The sequence below is a fragment of the Chiloscyllium plagiosum genome, unplaced genomic scaffold (genome assembly GCF_037043375.1).
Source record: "Chiloscyllium plagiosum isolate Xiang-an unplaced genomic scaffold, Cpla_swu_hap1 HiC_scaffold_2, whole genome shotgun sequence".
NCBI lineage: Eukaryota > Metazoa > Chordata > Chondrichthyes > Orectolobiformes > Hemiscylliidae > Chiloscyllium > Chiloscyllium plagiosum.
In genome coordinates, this window is record NW_028270140.1 from 15,805,839 (window position 1) to 15,827,261 (window position 21,423).

The 21,423-nt window shown below is 41.7% G+C and overlaps 1 protein-coding gene across 6 annotated transcripts in view; it reads right to left on the reverse strand.

Annotated features, from left to right (window-relative positions):
• LOC122564829 (uncharacterized) overlaps window positions 1–21,423 on the reverse strand; it is a 122,011-nt gene that overhangs the window by 55,424 nt on the left and 45,164 nt on the right. For 5 of the 6 annotated variants that reach the window (XM_043720177.2, XM_043720158.2, XM_043720167.2 and 2 more), the window contains one exon: window positions 8,295–8,434. In XM_043720177.2, coding sequence (XP_043576112.2) covers window positions 8,295–8,434 — 140 coding nt within the window. The remainder of the gene's footprint in view (window positions 1–8,294; window positions 8,435–21,423) is intronic. The other variant, XM_043720144.2, reaches the window with a different exon arrangement.

Below are 21,423 nucleotides of genomic sequence, written 5' to 3' on the forward strand. Positions count from 1 at the left end.
CACTCATTTACTGCTCCCATGAACCACTTCCTGCCCAACTTCATCTATCAGCAATACTTTTTCTTCTCATTCATTTACTCGCCTAGCCTACCTTTAAATAAATCTGTGCTATTTGCCTTACTGACTCCTTGGGAAGCACCCCTGTGCAAACGACAGACAGGCTAATTGTCAAAGAAGCTGAAGATGTGACCTTTTTAGTTTCCATTTTAAATATCGCAATGCATTGGAGGTACGTTCAATCAACCTCTAACATCTACTCGCCAATAATAGCAGCTCACTGTATGGCTAGTGCTGCTACTGCAAATATAGATTGAAAATACATCTTATTAGAATAAGCCAAAATGACACTTTTAAAACTAGCACTCAGGTTCAAGGTTGCGAAAGCTTATAAATGGTCAAAGATCATTCCACTGTTCAGAAAGTTAATACTAAGAGGTCCTTTTGTAACAAATGCACCCCCCAGGTCATCTCCTCTGCACAGAAGCTACCTCTCCGCCCCCACCCCAGTCCGACCTATCACCCTCACCTTGACCTCTCGCCACCCATCACATTTCCGACGCCCCTCCCCCAAGTCCCTCCTCCCTACCTTTTATCTTAGCCTGCTGGACAAACTTTCCTCATTCCTGAAGAAGGCTTATGCCCGAAACGTCGATTCTCCTGTTCCCTGGATGCTGCCTGACCCGCTGCGCTTTTCCAGCAACACATTTTCAGCTCTGATCTCCAGCATCTGCAGACCTCACTTTCTCCTCAAAGATTTCAACCTACTGCGAATCCTCTTACAAGGATGCCTTCCTTGAAGAAGCTCTCTTCCTCCCTCTACAAAGATTTCAGTGAGTCCCTCTCTCACTGCACCCCCCAGGTCATCTCCTCTGCACAGAAGCTACCTCTCCGCCCCCACCCCAGTCTGACCTATCACCCTCACCTTGACCTCTTTCCACCTATCACATTTCCGACGCCCCTCCCCCAAGTCCCTCCTCCCTACCTTTTATCTTAGCCTGCTGGACAAACTTTCCTCATTCCTGAAGAAGGGCTTATGCCCGAAACGTCGATTCTCCTGTTCCCTGGATGTTGCCTGACCTGCTGCGCTTTTCCAGCAACACATTTTCAGCCCTTTTGTAACAAACCATACTCAGTTATGATACTTGGGTTCTGAATATGAAAACTCTGGATTCAAGCCTCACTCCAGCACATGAACACAATTCAAACCAACACTGCCGTGCAATGCTGAGGGAGTGCTACATTCTTGGTGGTGCCATCCTCTAGGTGAGACATTAAAATTGGTCTCAGTAGCCCTCAGGTAGATGCAAAACGTCTCTGGGAAGTATTGGAATAAAAATTCACCTGATACCTGGCTAACATTTTTAACACTTCCAACACCAAGAAACCAGATTATGTGGTCATTTATCTTGTTTGCAGAAACTGATCTATTTGCAGCATCACTATTACAATGACAGATCTTAATTGGATGTAATGTGTATTGTCCAGAGGTTGTCACAAAAGCATTAAACTGCAAACTCTCTCTCATTATCCCCAAAAAGACTTAAAAGGAGATCAGAAGGTGTAATTCTTTATTAAGGAATCCTCTTTGAAGCCATCCGTAGCATTAGTAGCTCAGCATCAACTCTACTTCAGCTTATGCTGAAATAAGCAGTTTAGTTCATAATAGATTATTCCAATATACTCCTGACCAAATTTGAAAGTTCTATCTTCTGTAAATCTCCCATCGCCCAAAACTCTGATGCCTATGCTCATTTCCTAACTTATACATAGCCTTGTTAACTGCTGTGTTTACTGATCTACATTCACAGTTAATCAAGTTCTCATTGTAAAAATTGTTAGCAAGCCCCTCATGGCATCATCTCTGACCATCCTTCCCAGCCCCACATAACAGATGTCTACAATCCTAAAATTGCCCTCTTGGGGACGTGATTTTAATTGTATACCACCATTGGGAGCCATTCCTTCATCTGGCAATGCCTGAAGCTCTGGAACACCCTCCCTCAATGTCTCATTCTCTCTACCTGCTAGCAGACTCCTTAAAATTTACCTCTTTGATTCAGCTTCTGGTCATCAGATTCAATAAATCCTTATGTAACTTTGTCAAACTTTGCTGCTACACCCCATAAAATAATTCTAACTTAAAAGGAACTGTACAAGTCCATAATACCATAAGATATTGGATATAGATAAGATATAGTGGGCCATTCAGCAATCAGTGTCACGATTCAATGAGATCTTGGCTGACCAGCTCAGAAAAAAAAAATCCTCATTCTGTCTTCAATGGGTGACCCTTGCGCTGAGATAATGTCCTTTTGTCCTGGAATCTCCCAAAGGGGAAAACCAATTTCGCAGTACCGGTCAAGCCTCCTTGGAATCTTACATGGTACAAAAAGATTGCCTGTTATTCTTCTAATTCCAATTGTTACAGACCCAATCTACCTAACATTTCCGCATAGGAGAATGCCTCCATACTGAGAATCAATTTAGTGAACCTTCTCTGGACTGCCTCCAATGCCAGTATATCTTCCATTAGAAAAGGGACCAAAATTGTTCACAGTATCCCAGCTGTGATCTGTACCGTTTTAGCAAGACTTTCCTACTTCCGTTTGAAATACAGCCCAACAGTCCATTTGCTTTCTTTATCACCTGCTAAAATTCGATATTAGCACTTTGCAATTCATGCACAAGGTCTCCCAAATCCCTCTGTGCTGAAGGTTTCTGCAGCCTTACTCCATTTAACTAATACCAGCTCTTCTATTTTTCCTGTCAAAATGCATAACCTCACATTTCCCAACATTATACTCCATTTGTCAGGTTTTTGCCCACTCACACTCTCTCTATATGGACTGTGTCATTCCCATCAGTTTTCTGCATCTTCTGTTAACTTGGCAATAATACATTCACTTTTCTCACCCAAGTCATTAATATATAAATAAGACCATGAGACAGGAGCAGAAATTAGGCTATTTGGTCCATCGAGTCCACTCCGCCATTCAATCATGGCTGATAGGTTTCCTCAATCCTATTTTGCTGCTTTCTCCCCATGCCATTTTATCTCCTTGGCAATCAAGAACTTATCTATTTCTGTTTTAAATATATTTAATGACCTGGCCTCCACAGCCCTCTGTGCTAATGAATTCCATAGACTCACCACTCTCTGGCTGAAGAAGTTTCTCTTTACCTCTGTTCTGAAAGGCCTTCCTTTTACTGTAAGGCCCTCGGGTCTTAGTCTCTCCTACCATCTTCCCAACATCTGCTCTGTCATTCACTATTCTGTATGTTTCAATTAGATTCCCCCCATCCTTCTAAACTCCATAGAGTATAAACCCAGAGTCCACAAAAGTTCCTCATATGTTAAGCCTTTCATTCCTGGATTCATTTTAGTGAACCTCCACTGAACATGCTCCAGGGCCAGATCATACTACCAATGAATCTACAACTCTGCGACTACTTTTGTTCAAAATCATTGGATGCATATGATAAAGCCCCTGGATCTGATCAACTTTTAGCCCCAATAGTTTCCCTAATACATTTGCCTCTACTGGGTTGTTCTGTTAATTCCTCCTCATCCCTCTCTACCAATTGATTTAATATTTTTGGAATGCTATGCATGTCCTTGACCATGAAGACTAATGCAAAGTACTCTATTTATTCAGCTCTTCTGCCACTTCCTGGTTCTCTCAGGGCCTATGTTCACTCTGACCTCTTTTCCTTTTTATGCTCTTAAAGAAACCCTAACTGTCTGTTTTTATATTACTTGCTAGCTTGCCTTCAGTTTATAATCTCTCAATTATTTGGTTACTTTTCATAACTCTTGGTTTTTAAAACTTTCCCAATGCTCTGGTTTACCACTAATCTTTGTCTCTGATGGCTACTGTTACCAATTTCATTTTTCTGATGTGCATTAAGATCAAAGTCAATCATGATCAATTATACTGCATTTTAACATGCCTTCATAATTTGGTGATTTATTCTGTCCTACAAAACAGCTACTGTTCAGGGGCTTACAGAACTTCTACAAATGTCATCTTCCCTTTGTTAATTGTTACCTCCAAACACATGGACTCTACATCTTCCAATCTAACAGGATTTCTTACTATTGTACTTATTCCATCTCTTTTCAAAAAGTCACATCCCTTTGCATATTTAGTGTTCAGTTTTGACCTCCTTCCAAATCTTTGAAATGGCCACAAGGTCATACCCATTAACCTCTACTAGTGCCATTAATTTATTTATTTTGTTCCAAACACTACACACGTTTAAGAAAGAGCTATTAGTTTTGCTTTTCATCACTGTTTCCCCCTTAACCTAATTTCCTGCTGTCTTCTTTCAGGGAGCTAGGTTGGAAGCTCAGAGTTAGAACGAACAGAGTTGTTGTCTCTGGTTTGTTACCCGTGCCACATGATAGAGATTCGAGGAATAGGGAAAGAGAACACTTAAATGCGTGGCTACAGGGATGGTGCAGGAGGGAGGGATTCCGGTTTTTGGATAACTGGGGTTCTTTCTGGGGACGGTGGGACCTCTATAAACAGGATGGTCTACACCTGAACCTGAGGGGCACCAGTATCCTTGGGGGGAGGTTTGCTAGTGCTCTTGGGGGGGGTTTAAACTAACTCTGCAGGGGCATGGGAACCCAGATTGTAGCTTCAGGGTGCAGGGCCTGGAGTGTAGGGAGGTTAGGAACATGGCATCAATTTCAAAGGAGGGTGCCTGTAAACAGGAAAGTGGCTTGAAGTGTGTATACTTCAATGCAAGAAGTATACGAAATAAGGTAGGTGAACTTGCAGCGTGGGTTGGTACCTGGGACTTCGATGTTGTGGCTATTACAGAGACATGGCTAGAACAGGGACAGGATTGGCTGTTGCAGGTTCCAGGATTTAAATGTTTTAGTAGGGTCAGAGGTGGGGGTAAAAGAGGGGGAGGTGTGGCATTGCTTGTCAAAGATAGTATTACAGTGGTGGAAAGGACGATGGATGAGGACTTGCCATCTGAGGTAGTTTGGGCTGAGGTTAGGAATAGGAAAGGTGAGGTCACCCTGTTAGGAGTCTTTTACAGGCCTCCTAATAGTCCTAGAATCATTGAAGAAAGGATAGGGAAGGTGATTCAGGAGATGAGTGACAGTAATAGGGTGGTTGTTATGGGGGACTTTAACTTTCCTGATATTGATTGGGAAAGCTATAGCTCAAGTTCGTTAGATGGGTCAGTGTTTGTTCAATGTGTGCAGGAGAGTTTCCTGACACAATATGTAGACAGGCCAACAAGAGGTGAGGCCATACTGGATTTGGTTCTGGGTAACGAACCAGGCCAGGTGTTAGAATTAGAGGTAGGTGAGCACTTTGGGGATAGTGACCATAATTCGGTGATTTTTACTCTCGTGATGGAGAGGGATAAGTGTGTACTACAGGGCAAGAGTTATAGCTGGGGTCAGGGAAATTATGATGCGGTGAGGCATGACTTAGGATGTGTGGCTTGGAAAAGTAGACTCCAAGGCAAGAGTGTAAATGATATGTGGAGCTTGTTCAAGGAGCAACTATTGAGTGTCCTTGATAATTATGTACCTGTCAGGCAGGGAGGAAAGGGTCATGCGAGGGAGCCGTGGTTTAATAAGGAATTGGAATCCCTTGTTAAATGGAAGAGGGCGGCCTATCTCAAGATGAGACGTGAAGGTTCAATTGGGGCGATTGAGAGTTATAGGGTAGCCAGGAAGGACCTGAAGAGAGCGCTAAGAGCAGCAAGGAGGGGACATGAAAGGTCCTTAGTCAGTAGGATTAGGGAAAACCCTAAGGCTTTCTATAGGTATGTTAGGAATAAAAGAATAACTAGGGTAGGAATAGGTCCAGTCAAGGATAGTAGTGGGAAGTTGCGTGTGGAGGCGGAAGAGATTGGGGAGACACTGAATGAATACTTTTCTTCAGTATTTACTCAGGAACAGGGCATTGTCGTCGATGTGAATACTGAGTCACAAATAAGTAGAATGGATGGCTTTGAGGTATGTAGAGAAGAGGTGTTGGAAATCCTGGAAAAGGTGAAAATAGATAAGTCCCCTGGGCCTGATGGCATTTATCCTAGGATTCTCTGGGAAGCAAGGGAGGAGATTGCAGAGCCATTGGCCTTGATTTTTATGTCCTCTTTGTCTACAGGAGTAGTGCCAGAAGACTGGAGGATAGCAAATGTGGTTCCCTTGTTCAAAAAGGGGAGTAGGGATAACCCTAGTAACTATAGGCCGGTGAGTCTCACTTCTGTTGTGGGCAAAGTCTTAGAGAGAATTGTAAGGGATAGGATTTATGCACATCTGGATAGGAATAATGTGATCAAGGATAGTCAGCATGGTTTTGTGAAGGGCAGGTCGTGCCTCACAAACCTTATTGAATTCTTTGAAAAGGTGACGAAGGAGGTTGATGAGGGGAAAGCGGTAGATGTGGTATATATGGAATTCAGTAAGGCGTTTGATAAGGTTCCCCATGGTAGGCTACTGCAGAAAATACGGAGATATGGCATTGAGGGTGAGTTGGAGGTTTGGATTAGGAATTGGCTGGATGGAAGAAGACAGAGGGTAGTAGTTGATGGCAAAGTTTCTTCATGGAGTGCCGTCACTAGCGGTGTTCCGCAAGGATCTGTTTTGGGACCATTGCTGTTTGTCATTTTTATAAATGACCTGGAAGAGGGGTTAGAAGGTTGGGTGAGCAAGTTTGCGGATGATACGAAAGTCGGAGGAGTTGTTGACAGTGAGGAAGGATGTGGCAGGTTACAGCAGGATATAGAGAAGCTGCAGAGCTGGGCAGGAAGGTGGCAAATGGAATTCAATGTAGCTAAGTGTGAGGTGATTCACTTTGGGAAGAATAACAAAAAGATGGGGTACTGGGCTAATGGTCGGATACTTGGTAGTGTGGATGAGCAGAGGGATCTTGGTGTCCATGTACACAGATCTCTGAAAGTTGCCACCCAGGTAAATAGTGCGGTGAGGAAGGCATATGGCGTACTGGCTTTATTGGTAGAGGAATTGAGTTCCGGAGTCCTGAGGTCATGATGCAGTTGTATAAGACTCTAGTGCGGCCGCATCTGGAATATTGTGTGCAGTTTTGGTCGCCATACTATAGGAAGGATGTGGAGGCACTGGAACGGGTGCAGAGGAGGTTTACCAGGATGTTGCCTGGTATGGAAGGAAGATCGTATGAGGAAAGACTGAGACACTTGGGGCTGTTTTCATTAGAGAAAAGAAGGTTTAGGGGTGACTTGATTGAGGTGTACAAGATGATTAGGGGGTTAGATAGGGTTGACAGTGTGAACCTTTTCCCGCGTATGGAGTCGGGTATTACAAGGGGGCATAGCTTTAAATTAAGGGGGGGTAGATATAGGACTGAAGTTAGGGGTAGGTTCTTCACTCAGCGAGTCGTAAGTTCATGGAATGCCCTGCCAGTAGCAGTGGTGGACTCTCCCTCTTTATGGGCATTTAAGCGGGCATTGGATAGGTATATGGAGGATAGTGGGTTAGTATAGGTTAGGTGGGCTTGGATCGGCGCAACATCGAGGGCCAAAGGGCCTGTACTGCGCTGTATTCTTCTATGTTCTATGTTCTTATAATTGTGTACTCTGTCCCTAACTGTTTCACTCTGGATGTTAATACCCGTATAATTCCCTGCAAATGCTAGCATATACTTTTGCTTGTAAGCCTGCATAGCTGCTCTCTCAAACCCCATAATCTTTCTAACTAGTTTAAAGCTCTAACTCTCCAGTTATTTGATTCACCAGGACACTGGCCCCAGCATGATTGAACACTGTCCAATCAGTATGGGTCCCTTCCAGCACAATACTGGCATTAGTGCCAGAACTGAAACTCATTCCTCCTATACTAATCTCGAAGCCTTGCATTTAACTTTATTCTGAGCCAGTCTGCCTCTCCAATAGAGAGTCTATCTAATCTTGAGATTATTACCTTTTGAATTCTGATTAAGTTAATGAATGCAAGTTAATGTGACAGAGCACATAAATTCTTTGAAAGGAAAACTAGATAGGAGATCTAACAGCAGGATTAGTATAGAATGTGTGAAATGTATAGGAGACTGGAATTAGACAAGGTGGCAAATTAAAAGTTTGATGAATCAGGAGAGCTGGAATAAGATAAAGGATATTAAAGGAATTAAGTAGTGAGGAAGAGATATTGGACTAAGTAGTTCATATTGTAATAAACAACATACAGAACTTATGAGCTAAATGACAAGCCTCTGTACTAAAATGTTGTGCTCTGATTTCATATAGTTGCCACCTTTTGTCATTCACCCAAACTGAATCCTTACCATGCCAGTGTTGCGTTGAAAGCTGGGTAATCTGTTTGGAAAGTGCTGCAGATTCCTCTGCATCAACATTAAGAAAAATTCCTAGTACCAGTTCTGTAGCCAAACGTTTGAACATAGCATAAACTGCGACAGGCTCACTGCTGGTGGAATAAGAGTTTAAAGAGAGGTCAAAACTCAATAATACAAGAGGTGCTTTTAAAACATCTTGTGGAATAATAATTTCAGTGAAAACTCTTTTCTTGTGATTTGGAGATGCTCAGAGTTCTCCATGAATGTATGCAGTTTTTGAGCAAAGTGCAATGTGGGGGAGGGGGTTGTGAGTGTGAGAATGTGTGTGTGTGTAGTGAGTGCAGAGTGTCTTAAGTCTGTGAGGGGGTGCATGTGTGAGTGTGGGTGTGTGTGTCAACTGGGAGGGAACCCTCCTGTCTGTTGATTATTGTGCTGTGCCCATTCATCCGTTGTCGTACACTTCAGTGGTCCAGGACATTCAGCCTCGGACCTTCGGGTGACCATCCTCCAAGGTGGACTTCGGGACAGGCAGCAGAGGAAAGTGGCCAAACAGAGGCTGATAGCTAAGTTCGGTATCCATAGGGAGGGCCTCAACCGGGACCTTGGGTTCATGTCACATTACAGGTGATCACCATTACAACACACACACACACACACATATTCCTACACACACACACACTCACATACACAAGGACACAGGTACACACAGACCCTTATAGACACACACACTCCCACACTCTCACATGCAACCCCTCACAGACTTAAGACACTCTGCACTCACTACACACACACACACACTTTCTCACACTCACAACCCCCACCCCAGACAGACAGACAGACAGACAGACAGACAGACAAAGACCCACATGCACACATATTTTGTGGGGTGAATCTGTACTTAGAGTTACATTGCACTTTGCTCAAAAACTGCATACATTCATGTAGAACTCTGAGCTCAAAAACTGCATGAATTTATGTAAAACTCTGTTATCTCACTTTTTAGATTAGAATCAATCTAAACATCAGGTCATAGACAGAGAACACTGGGGGCCAACACCTTCAACATATTGTCTAGCTATCACCAGTTAACAGCTAACCCGAGAATGCAACTTTTAAAAAAAGGGTTTTGTGATTTACACATGAAAGAAGTGAAACTATCACTGTATTCTAACAGATGAAAGGCTTAACAGACAATCAATTCTTCAATGTGTAATTTCAGTTACATCAAACTGCAAATTTTTGCTATAAATTCTGTGTTACGATCGAGCCCTCCACTATCACCTGATGAAGGAGCGTCGCTCCGAAAGCTAGTGTGCTTCCAATTAAACCTGTTGGACTATAACTTGGTGTTGTGTGATTTTTAACTCTTTTCTTGTGTAACTTCCGATCCGTTGTTCAGATGCAAAGTGAAATTCCACCTCTTTTTAAATGATAAATATTATTACTTAGTATATATAGGGAATAGCTTAACAAATAAAGATTACTGCTAATACTTCAAAAATCTTATGTTCTTATAAAACCACATGCAGCATTTAAGTGCAGCAACGTAAATAATGTAAACATTGGACACAATAAATTAATTGAACTTTTATCTTTTGAGTTAAGTGATAATGAACTAAGGAGGATTGGACTTCATCCCGATTGATACGTTTTTAAAAATAGAATTGCTCTCAGGCTTTGGGATACACTGGTAAAGCCATATTTGTTGCCCATCTCCAGTTATCATGTGGCGAATCTTCTTGAATCACTGTAGTTCTTGTGCTGATGTTGCTCCTGTTGGGTTAGGTCAGGATACCAGGATATTGATTCAGTGACAATAAAAAATAGTGATGCATGTCCAATAATAACATGATATTGCATAAACTTCTCAAGATATTAAAATTACATTGTCAGTGCACCAGAAAACCCAAATACTTCATTCATCCCCTTCAGGAAGATAAAATACCTACCTGGATCCTTTTTCATTGTTAGTCTACGTACCTGGATTCTGGCTTACAAGAACCTCCAGACGCACAGAGGTTGTTGATATTTAATGCCCTCATGAGAACTAAAATGTGTAATTAATACTTAGGATGTAGATAAAAAACTAGCAAGGTCAACATTTATTTAATAACCCACTTGATAAACATGTTTAACAATGATATCTGTTTTGTGACCTAGGCAGCGCTACCATTTACAACTGAGATATTCTTGTTTGACTTCATTATGATGCCAAATGTCATTATTTACCAGCTCGATTATAATCGCAGATCTCACAAAATCACCCACAGCTTCAATTTGCCACTTAAATCTGAATAGTGGCAAGAATAATAAATAAATGTGAGGACAACTGAATTGCATCAAGTAATCACATCACAAATACAATGGTGTTAAACTGGTTTATTTAAGTAACAGATGTTCAGAACTGATCGTTACAGCAAAATGGAATTTTCAATATCTGCAAAGGTATTAGGAAAACCAAAGGCACATTCATATCTATTAGAAAATCTACACATCCCTAATGAGACTATCCTCTCATCCAACTACTACCTCAGTATGGGTAAGATTTTAGGCAATATTAACACTGTTTGCCTAAGTAGAAAGCCATACATGCAACTTTGCCCAAGATTGGTAGTACAGTTATTGGCAAATTGAGTAAGTATGCCACACTGGCAGATATACAGGGTGATTATCGTATCCACGGAGTTGGTTTCCACGGTTTCAGTTATCTGTAGTAACTGAATATATTACATGGATCATAACAGAACCAGGGGGCTGCTGGGGAGGTAAATTTCCCATTTAAACAAATTGGTTCACTACTATCTGCAGGTTTAGGCTTCCGCAGTAGGTCTTAGAACATATCCGTGTGGGTGCAGGGGGACTACTGTGTTTTAAAACAGGCAATATGAGGTCAACTGTTTTGAAACAACAAGTATACCTCTAAGTTATCATGCCTCACTGGAGCATCACAGTAGAAGTCAAGCTCTGCTTTTCCTGGAATCGTCTCATAAGTTAAAGATTTTATCAAAGTATGCAAATGTAGTCCCTGATTTAACTCTTGTTTAGATTCAAGTGAACAGAACACATGGACCAGGTTTTACATTCAACAAGATTTACCATTTGTTACAAAGAAGCAGATTCTAGTTACAGTTAAACAACAAAGAACTGTGGCATATATCTCCATTAAATAAACTACAAAATCCCTTGAAACCCCTCCCCCCCCACCCCAACCAACAGACAAAAAAACTTGTGTTATGAGTGGAGGGGAGACAACTTGATAGCCCCTGTACACAGGGTTCGCTGAAATGATCCTTTCGCTCACCAGGAAATAGAGTCATAAAGTTGTACAGCATGGAAACATACCCTGCGGCTCAACTTATCTGCTCTGACAAGATATCCTAAACTGATCTAGTCCCACTTGCCTACATTTGGCCCAAATCACTCTAAACCTTTTCTATTCATGTATCCATCCAAACACCGTTTAAACGTTGTAATTTTACCAGCCTCCACCTCCTGTGGTAGCTCATTCCAAGATGCACCACCCTCTGGGCAAAGAAGTTGCCCCTTTGGCCACTTTTAAATCTTTCCCCTTTCACCTTGAACCTATGCCCTTTAGTTTTGGACTCTCCAGTTGTTCTTCAGTCTTTTTCACTTCTTTGCAGGAGGCACAGGCAATTGGTACATTGCAAAGTCTCCCAGTCATTGGTTAAAAGCTACAGCTTACAGCAATTGGTGTGGTAAAATAAATTGATTTCTTCAGGCTTAGGCTTTTCTGTTACCGTACAGAGACACACATAACCGCCCCTTGCAGAGGTCCAATACATTTATGGGCATATTGCTCACATCTACAAGTGCTCAGCTATCCAATCACGTAGCTGTTAACAAGTTGATGGCTTTTATTGTCATCAACAGTTACTCACCACTCCATAAATTAATAGCTACTTGTTGCCAGCCAAATCTCACTTTGTACACGTCCCCTGTTGCAAGCCATCTGCGACCAGCCTTCCCCCACTGGTTGACAAAAAAGCAGTGTAAACACCACCTACATTGAGTTTCAGTATCTAACATTTAAAAAGTGCAGCAATCCCTTCCCCAAACTTTGGTATTAAAACACAGCCCTTTTCCTATTTCAGTCCATAATCAAAGATACTGAAAAATAAGAAGGCACTGTCTTACAAAGTCCTGTTTTAAGCAGTGACCCATGTAAACATATATCTTCTTCTTTAAATTTAATAGAAATGAATTCAGTGTTAGCCTTTATGAATATGGAGCTAAAATAAAAGGATGAATTTCTGCTCAGTTACCTATTAAAAAGAGAGAATGGGACCAGATTCAGAGATTCACACTGCATGTTCCTGGCACCTCCGTTTTCATTAGAATGGGACAAGGGTGCAAGAACTGAGCTGAAAATGTGTTGCTGGAAAAGCGCAGCAGGTCAGGCAGCATCCAAGGAACAGGAGAATTGACGTTTCGGGCATAAGCCCTTCTTCAGCTTTGCAAGAACTGAGGTCTCACCTTGTACTTGTCACTTGTACAGGTGAATTAGACATTTCCTGCTACTTGCATTTGTTCAGGAATCAGGCCAGCTTTTCAACTACTTGTTAACCATAGTCTGTATGAGGGAAGCTTTTGAAAGATAATTTCAAAAGGTCTTACCAACATTTCCTATGCCAACTGACTCCCTCCCACTGGCTCCTGAAACAGAACCAATGAACCCAAATGTAACAATGGCATCTGCAGCAAAGCTAGAACAAAACAGCCAAAAACCTTTAAAAACTTATTAAAATTCTCCAATAAAACTGTCAATCCTTTAATTCATCCACAGCAACAACTTCAAGCACATAACTTCAAGCAGATTTCCATTATTTGGAGAGAAATACACACAAGGGAAATATTTCCTAACTGACAATTTTATTTTCTCTTAGATTTACTCTGTCAATAGTTTAGTGTTTATTAATACATGATCAAAGAGGTTTTAAGTGACTGTAGTTTCTGCTTCTGGTACTGACTGATCAGCACTTTTATTGAGTTGTTAAGACAAAGTAAAATGCTATTTTCAAGCATTGCAACAAATGCAATTGATACAATTGAGATCACTGTTTCTGTGTAGGATGCATGAGCATAGAAGTGCTGAGCTGGTATGGAGGCAATGCAAGGCCATTAGGATTAGGTGGAGGAGGGGCATCGGGAGTGGTTGAAAAAGTGACGCGTGACAGGCAAATAAAATAAACAGTGTTGAAGTCCCAGAGAATCAAGACAGGCTTTCTAAACCAGCCCAAATGAAGGGCTTTTGCCCGAAATGCCGATTTTCCTACTCCTCGGATGCTGCCTGACCTGCTGTGCTTTTCCAGCACCACTCTAGACTCAAATCTGCACTCAGCAGGCTGCCTTTAAGAGTGGTGGGCCACACTTCATGTACCCATTACCTCCTTCCTTGGAATGAAAATCAGAGGTGGAATGTTCCCCTCCACGGTGAGGGGAGAGTTACAGCAAGGATGGTGGCAAAATAGGGCAAAAGTGAAAAATAAAAAAAAATCAGATTTTTGCAAAAAGAAAAGCTCTCCCAATTTCCCCACACAAGCCTAAAATTGCCACACCATGGGCAGATCAGAAGTTGCTATGTTATTTCCTTGTATTTGCATATCAAACCCCAACTTGCCCCACAGGTCATTCTGGTATAATGTGTGTTTCACTAACACAAATTGGTTATAATGCAATTGATAAATTGTGAATGTCGTTTGGATAATGTGAACATTGTACTGAACGGGAATAGCAATTTTCTATAATGATTTTGTACAGCGTGATTTTCTATAGCACAGGGTTGCAGAGGAATGCAACTGTTGCAATACAGCAGAGTGACCTGTATTTACATTCCACTTCCATTTTTTCCTCTCCTCCATTATGAAACTAGATGGTGTAAATTCCTGACAAGTGAACCAGGGCTCATGGATAGCAGACTAGAAGCAGGAGTGGTATAATGGCTGGGACAAAGTCCTTGAATGCTCCAGGATCATCCTCCTGCTCTCAGGCCAACTCGGGCATTCAACACTTCACTTTGGAGCTGAAGAACATCTACTACTTGCATTATTCTGCCAGTTCACTTTGCTTGCAGGGACAGCCATGCATCTACACAGGACAGCTTTGCGCTGACAAGAACACACAATCTTACTACTCCTAGCTTGCTTTCTTATTGCTCGTTGACTTTAGCATTTACTTGGAGATGACCTAGTTTCTGTTTCTTCCTACACAATAATTAAATTACTGAGCTGGCTGCTAGCCACTTAATGCACAAGACCTTCAATGTTCAGTTGCGTGCTGCCAGCCTATGGTTTGCATTGCTTTCTTAGCTCAGAGGGAAAGGCAGACAGCTGGAGATAGTGTTGTGGACTGAACAGTTAATATAATTAGTTACAAGTGGGGTGGACATATCTCTGTATGGCACCATGCCACAATGATAGAGTTGCAGCATGTTCCTGCAGTTTATGTGACAAACACATTGCATGTACTTCAAGCAAATGGCTATGTAGAAAAGTCAAAAGGGACAATTCTCAGTGGGTAAAGGGGCTACCACTGCAGTCAGTCCAATGGCTGGTTCAATTCCAGTACAGGGGTGACCACCAGTCGGTCAGGCATTGGTCCTACTGATAGTGTGGAACCACGTGCTGTCAACAGCCCACAGTCAGGCCTGAAGATCTAAGAATTACGGGTAGGTAATTTTGGGTGGTTGACGGAGTCTTGGGCCAGTTCGTCCTGAAATGAGACAAAGGGAGGGACTGAGTAATGATGGAAGCAGATGATGGAGCAGTTTGTGGTCATGCATGAGCAAGCAGTGAAGAAGTGAACTCAGTGCGCGAGTGGGAAGCTTAGAGGGTACAAATGCTTAATAGTTTGTAAGAATGAGGCGAGTGTGAGAGTCCTCAAGTAGAAATGATGCATAAAATACTGAGAGTAGTCATCCTCGAGCCTTACTGAGGCACCTGCACTGAATTAGACAGGGTGCGAGCCATGATTGAGAGGTACAAGAGAAGAACTTATTCTTGTGGATCACAAAAGAACATTAATCTCCTGTGTCCTGCTGGATATCTCTTTTTCCTTTGGAACATAGCACTGACCTATGCTGCAATTCCTGCTTGATCTGCTGGCGTGGTCAGCAGGAAGAATGACTGCTTGCCTCTCCACCACGCTGCCTATCGGTATCACTCGAGCTTTTGGTCTAGAAGCAGGGCGTTAGATTGCCTTTTCTCTGCGACTTTGTCAATGTCGAGCACTACCGTGTGAGGGATTGTTCTTGACTTGGTGTCTGAAGTGGTCTGCAGCTCAGCTTTTGAAATGGCACCAGCAGCATGTGAGCCACCAAGTCTGGCACTGGTGCCTCACCCAACACTCCGTTCGGGTGAAACATTACCCAAAATCTCAGCTGCATAATTAATAAGGTAAGCAGAAGATGCCACTTGCTTTTACATTGGTTAGTTCTGCCATTGTGGTCATCAGACATGAACTTTGAACTGATGCAAGGACTGTCTCCCTTATCCTGTCAGCAGAATTGTTGACTCAACTTTGTGCACCCATGATTCTATTGCTAGAATACAGTAGTGTGTTTTTAAATTAAACACAGGAAGCCAAGGTACAGATGCCATCCAGATATCACACTATCACTATAAAAAGATGTTCAGCTATAACTTGAGGCCCGATGACAGCATTAAGTCTCAGGGCAAACTAAGCCCTCAGTGTTTCTTGGTTCCCAAATGATAGGTCATAAATGAAATGCCATCAATGATAAACCTATCCCAACTATATATAACTATTCCATAACAAACCATAGAAGTAAATAGAACCGACACAGACAAGTCAATGATTCAGCAGCAACTGGATGTTTTCCTTATGTGGAGGTTAGTATTTTAGTAAAAGGTTACTAAAATACTTCAGAATTTTAATATTTTAAAATTATAGAAGGTAAATTAAAATGGAGCATAAAATCAAAATACTGCGAAACTTAAAGTAAAAACATACATAATTTAACACTTTGTAGATATATACACAGGAATTTTGATTATTCGAATACCAATTATCCAAAAATCGGATTTATATGAAGGAGATCTCAAGATCCCGATGGAAACATTACAGCAAAGACGTGTTTCTAACAATGATCACGTCTTTTGTTTACAGTGATTAAATAGGCACCATCTCCAAATGACTGACCTCCCGCCCTCTCTCTCTCTCCACACTTCCCCTGGAGTTCGACTGAGGGGTGTACCCTAAACCCCGCTTCCCAAGATAATCTCTCCAACATTGTCCTAAGCAGGGTAATCGTGAAACCTGTGAAACATTTGCAGTAAAAAGTTGTGATTGTGACTGTGGCTGTGTGTTTGTGCTATTTGGAGACAAAACCCAAAAAGGCAGCAGCAGCAGCCTTGTTGTTGGTGTCCAGTCCGGCTGCCCCAGAGAAGGGGTGGGTGGGGGGGGGGGGGGGGGGGGGGGGTGAAGCACATGGTGGGGAGTGGTGTTGGACGGGTTTCGGGGGCGGACAGGGACGGTGTTGGATGGGGTTGGGAGGGGGCGGTGATGGTTGGTTGCAGGCGGGGGCGGTGTTCGGTGGGGTTGGAGGCGGTGATGGATGGGGGCGGATGGGGGGGTCGGTGTTGGGGGCAGGGTCTCACTGCTGTGTGCTGCCGTAGTCTCCTGAACGGGGAGCAGAGTTTAAAAACTCCGAGCCCCAGAGGAAAGGCATTTAATCGATTAACCGAATAACTGATTATCCGAACGAAATAGTGTCCGTCCATCTCATTCGGATAATCGAGGTTCCCCTATAATGCAGATTTTACAGAAAAGTTGTGCATGAAAACTTACAAACCGTTTGGTAATTGTAACATTGTAATTATTTATATGCTTCATATATCCTATGCCTTCAGAAAGTGTAGAGTGGCACCTCGCCATTACTGGGCCATTGGAATACTTACCTCCTTTGTAGGAAGCAGTAAGGAGATGGATGCAAAATTAAAACAAAATTCAACAGCAACTTCAGGGCCATACTGTCCTACACTCTGCAACCGCATCACTGACCAGCATATAGCAAGTCAGCAACCTGGCTACCTAGCATTAAAAGCAGCCGGAAAAGGTGCAGTAATGACCACTGCCTGATTTTCTTCCCATTCTAACCAAGAGTAAAAGTGCACATATTACACAGGAGTCAGTCAAGTAGATCATGCACTTAACAAGTTGCAAAATTTTTAAATTTAAAATATAGCGAAATGCACATTAAAGTGGTATTTCCAGATGTTGGATAAATATTTTCTAACTCGTTCCAATCCTAACATCAAGTATGCCAGAATAGAAAACTTGCAGCATCCTGTGCAAATTCACAAGGTTTCAGAACTTGCTCATGAGATTGGGATAGATTACTGAGAGATTATGTTTTTCCACAAATAAATCATTAGGTTGCTATGTCAGCATCTTACCTTTTAAAGTGACTATTTCTGCCTTATCTTATTCCCATAGATATTGGGATCTGTTTCAATGACTTGGCTTTTGCTCAACTGAACCCCCTCCTTAACTTAGAGACATCGAAACTGAATAAATTCTAAACAATTCACAACCCTGCTCTGTCCACCCATCACCCCATCTTCAATGGACTACATCAGATCCCTACCTCAATCATAAAGGAAAATTTGATATCTCTAAGCCTAACTGAGCCTTCCTCTACAATATTTTTACTTTCAGATGGGTCTCCACTAAACCTTCCGCTCTTCAGCAGCGCACTTTTCAACATAACCTTCAACAACCTGTAACCTACGGAATCTACTCCCAAATGGTTTTGTCTTACTTTGCTCCCAAACTTTAAAACCAAGTTTTTTTTCCACAAAGCTTTCTATTACCTACCTTAATTTTCTCCCTCAATTCTATTTCACCAAAAGCACCTGACAAAACTTCCTTCTATTAAAGGTGCTAGCTAAGTACAAGTTGTACATTTGGTGGCAGCTGTGTAAAGTTGTAATGATGATACTTATGAAACCCACTTTTACTTGACTTGGAGACTGGACTGTGGAGATGGATGTCCAGCACGGGGAGACTTCAATATCCACTAAATCTAAAGAACATGCTTTGTCAACCAACTGCTGGCCTCAGGAGGAGCAGTCTTAATACAAGTGATGATGATAATCTCAGCAGTTTGCTGCAATATGGAAGGACTTAAGGAGCCAGCTTAAAAGATACTGAGGCAGCATTTCTACTAAGTTGCACTGGTATATCCAGCATAGTGAATAAAAATGGCCAAACTGAGCAAAAGATTTCAGAATTTGAAGTTACTTCATGCACAAACCAACTCCCCAAAGTCTTGTGTGCTGGTTTGGGTGATCTTGATTTTAAACAAAATTGCAGGCCATATCTAAGACTGAATTAAGCACCATGTTGTTTTCAGATATTACAGTTGTAGCAGCCTTTTGAAATTGCTTGGTTTTATTTTGCCACAAAGACACAACTGGAAGACCTTGGAAAAATTAATAAATAAATATTTAATTGTTTAAGAAAATGAAAGAGTGCACCAAATGATCCTGCAGAGGGTGCACTATCTGCATATGTGTGTGCATTGCCTGTGGTGTCAACATCAAGTCCCAGATAACTGCAATTTGCAAATCAAGCCAAAATAGAAAGATGGTGATATGGAATATGGTGGGAATGGCTCCCAGGTTCACCTAACTAGAAAATACAATGTAAGCAGAACACTCGAGGAGTAACATCAACCAAGGGGACTTCTCATGGAGCACTGTAATAAGTGATGGTTTGGCAGCACCTGTGAAAAGTAGAAATGAGGATTACAGCTTGTCAGTGGGCAGTGAGGGTTCAGGACTGGAGGCAAGCAAGAGTCAGCCAGCCATAAGCAGAAATGCCAGCTCCTCAAGTTTAAGGTAGCATGAGTGATGAAATCACCAAGCAGAAAACAGTGGTGGCCAGTAAACAGGGGTTGATAGTGTGTGTTTGGCGGTATGGTTGGAGGTGAGTGTACACCAATGACACTGTGATGAGAGAAATGAGTGTGAGAACCAGGCCAGGTGTGCATGCACAACTGTGGCCAAATCAACATCACAGGATGAAAAAAAAATTTGGAATTGGGGTACTCTAGTTGTGACCAAAAGATTGTTATTAAAAAATGCCAACTTGGGATAAAGTGATTTTTCACTGTTAATAAAATTTCAGCAGGGTACCACTCAAAAATATCAAGAAATTCATTGTGCAAGATTTTAAAAACCATGCCATTCCAAGATGCTGTCAGCATGCAATGGTCCTTGGAAAACTTGCGTTTGAGTATATGCAAATAAACGAGTGGAAACTTGAACCATAACATCACCTCAACACAATTTCCAATTGGATACCATTTTACTAAAAGTAGAAATATAATCACAAGATGTTAAACTGACAAACTTTTTGGATCAGATCGAGTAAAGGTCATGTCGAGCTACCGACAGATAAACAGGTTCTCCTGTTCATTACCAAGCCTACAAAATTGATAACATGCTGTTAAATCCACCTTCAATATCCAGCACTGGTGACCATTTCCAACCTCAACCAGAAATAAATTAGCTAGTCAGTTGTGTTATTTGTTGCATGCAATCTGTTTGCGAAATTCACTTGTGGAACAATACTTCAAAAGTCATTTGGAACTCTCAGTGCCTGGGAAAGCAAAGTTACTGAATATTGAATATTGTAGATATACAATAGTGCAAAGGTATAGAGACTGCGACCACTAAGTGGTCTCCAGGTGGAGATATTGCAGAGGGAATCAGCGTGAAGTAGAAGATTAAAAAATGCAAAAAATTGCAAAATAACTTGGTGTACTCTGGACTCCTTCCAATCTGCAGCACAACAAAATATGTTGCTATGTCACAGTGAATCCTTCACATAAACCCAGTGCCACATTTGGACCTTCTGATCTTCCTCCCTTTAATCTGACTATTACATGCATTGATTTGATTTTGATTTAGTTTTGTCACATGTACCAAGGTACAGCAAAATGCTCTCTGCAGTACAGACAGATCATACCACACAAAGATCTAAGGGTGATAGAACAGAGCAAGGATTACAAAACTATGGCTGCAAAGAAGGTGCACAAAAAACAAGATTAGATTTGAAATTTAAGAGATCCATTTGGAAGCCTAATAACAATGGGGAAGCAACTGTTCTTGAACCTGGTGGTACATGTGTTTAAGCTTTTGTATATTCTCCTGACAGAAGAGTTTGGAAGAACTTATAAGAGGGAGGTGCTTTCTTTGGCTAAAACATTAAACCAAGCCTCTACTGTGAGATCTGAGTGTGATATAAAAAAAAAATCATACAACAGTACATCTTCCTGACTGAAAGCCGTTCTAAATATCAATTGCCATCAATAAAAATTTAACTCTTTTCATAAATGACATTTATCTCGTTACTAGCAATGCACATGGCTGTTGCACTTCTTTACACATCAAAAGAAGTCATCTAGGATTGTAATGGTGTGCTGGAAGTGGCTGATTCCAAACAAGCAATCTAAAACTTAATGTGGTAAATCTGCCAAAGGTTATTTACAGAGCGTAATCAATCAATCCAAAATTAACGCCAAGATAAGGAATCAAAATTGTTATTGTACAGGAGACGACCTTCAGTTCAGCATGGTGTGTGCAGGTTCTTTGAAGGAGAAATGCAGTTAACCTTATTCCCCTGCTCTTTCACCAGAACCATGCAAATTCGCTCTTCAGTTGCTTATCAACTCTCTCAGATTTGGCACATCAGGATTTTACTATTTCAAGACAAGTTATTTGTGTTTTAGAAAGCATTTGAAAATGAGTGGGTTTACTAAAAGCAACTAGCATGAGTTGATTATAAAGGCAAATTAAATTTTACAATTTCAGCTAGAGCAAGTAAGTAAATGGATAGTTAAGGTAAATGTAGTGGTCACTGATTTTTAGAACGGCTTCAGTAAGGAGTCTCACCAGAGGCCTCGTGTAGTGATTATAACAAGGTCAGCTGGTGGTCATCATAGAATAGGAGTTCCCTGATTGGGGCTGTTAACCTTGTCCAATCAAGGAATCCTGGCTGACAAGAACAGGAGTGTTAGCAAGCACAGTGGTGTAGCAGGAGTGTGTAGGGCACATAACCCAGAGGTCGATGAATC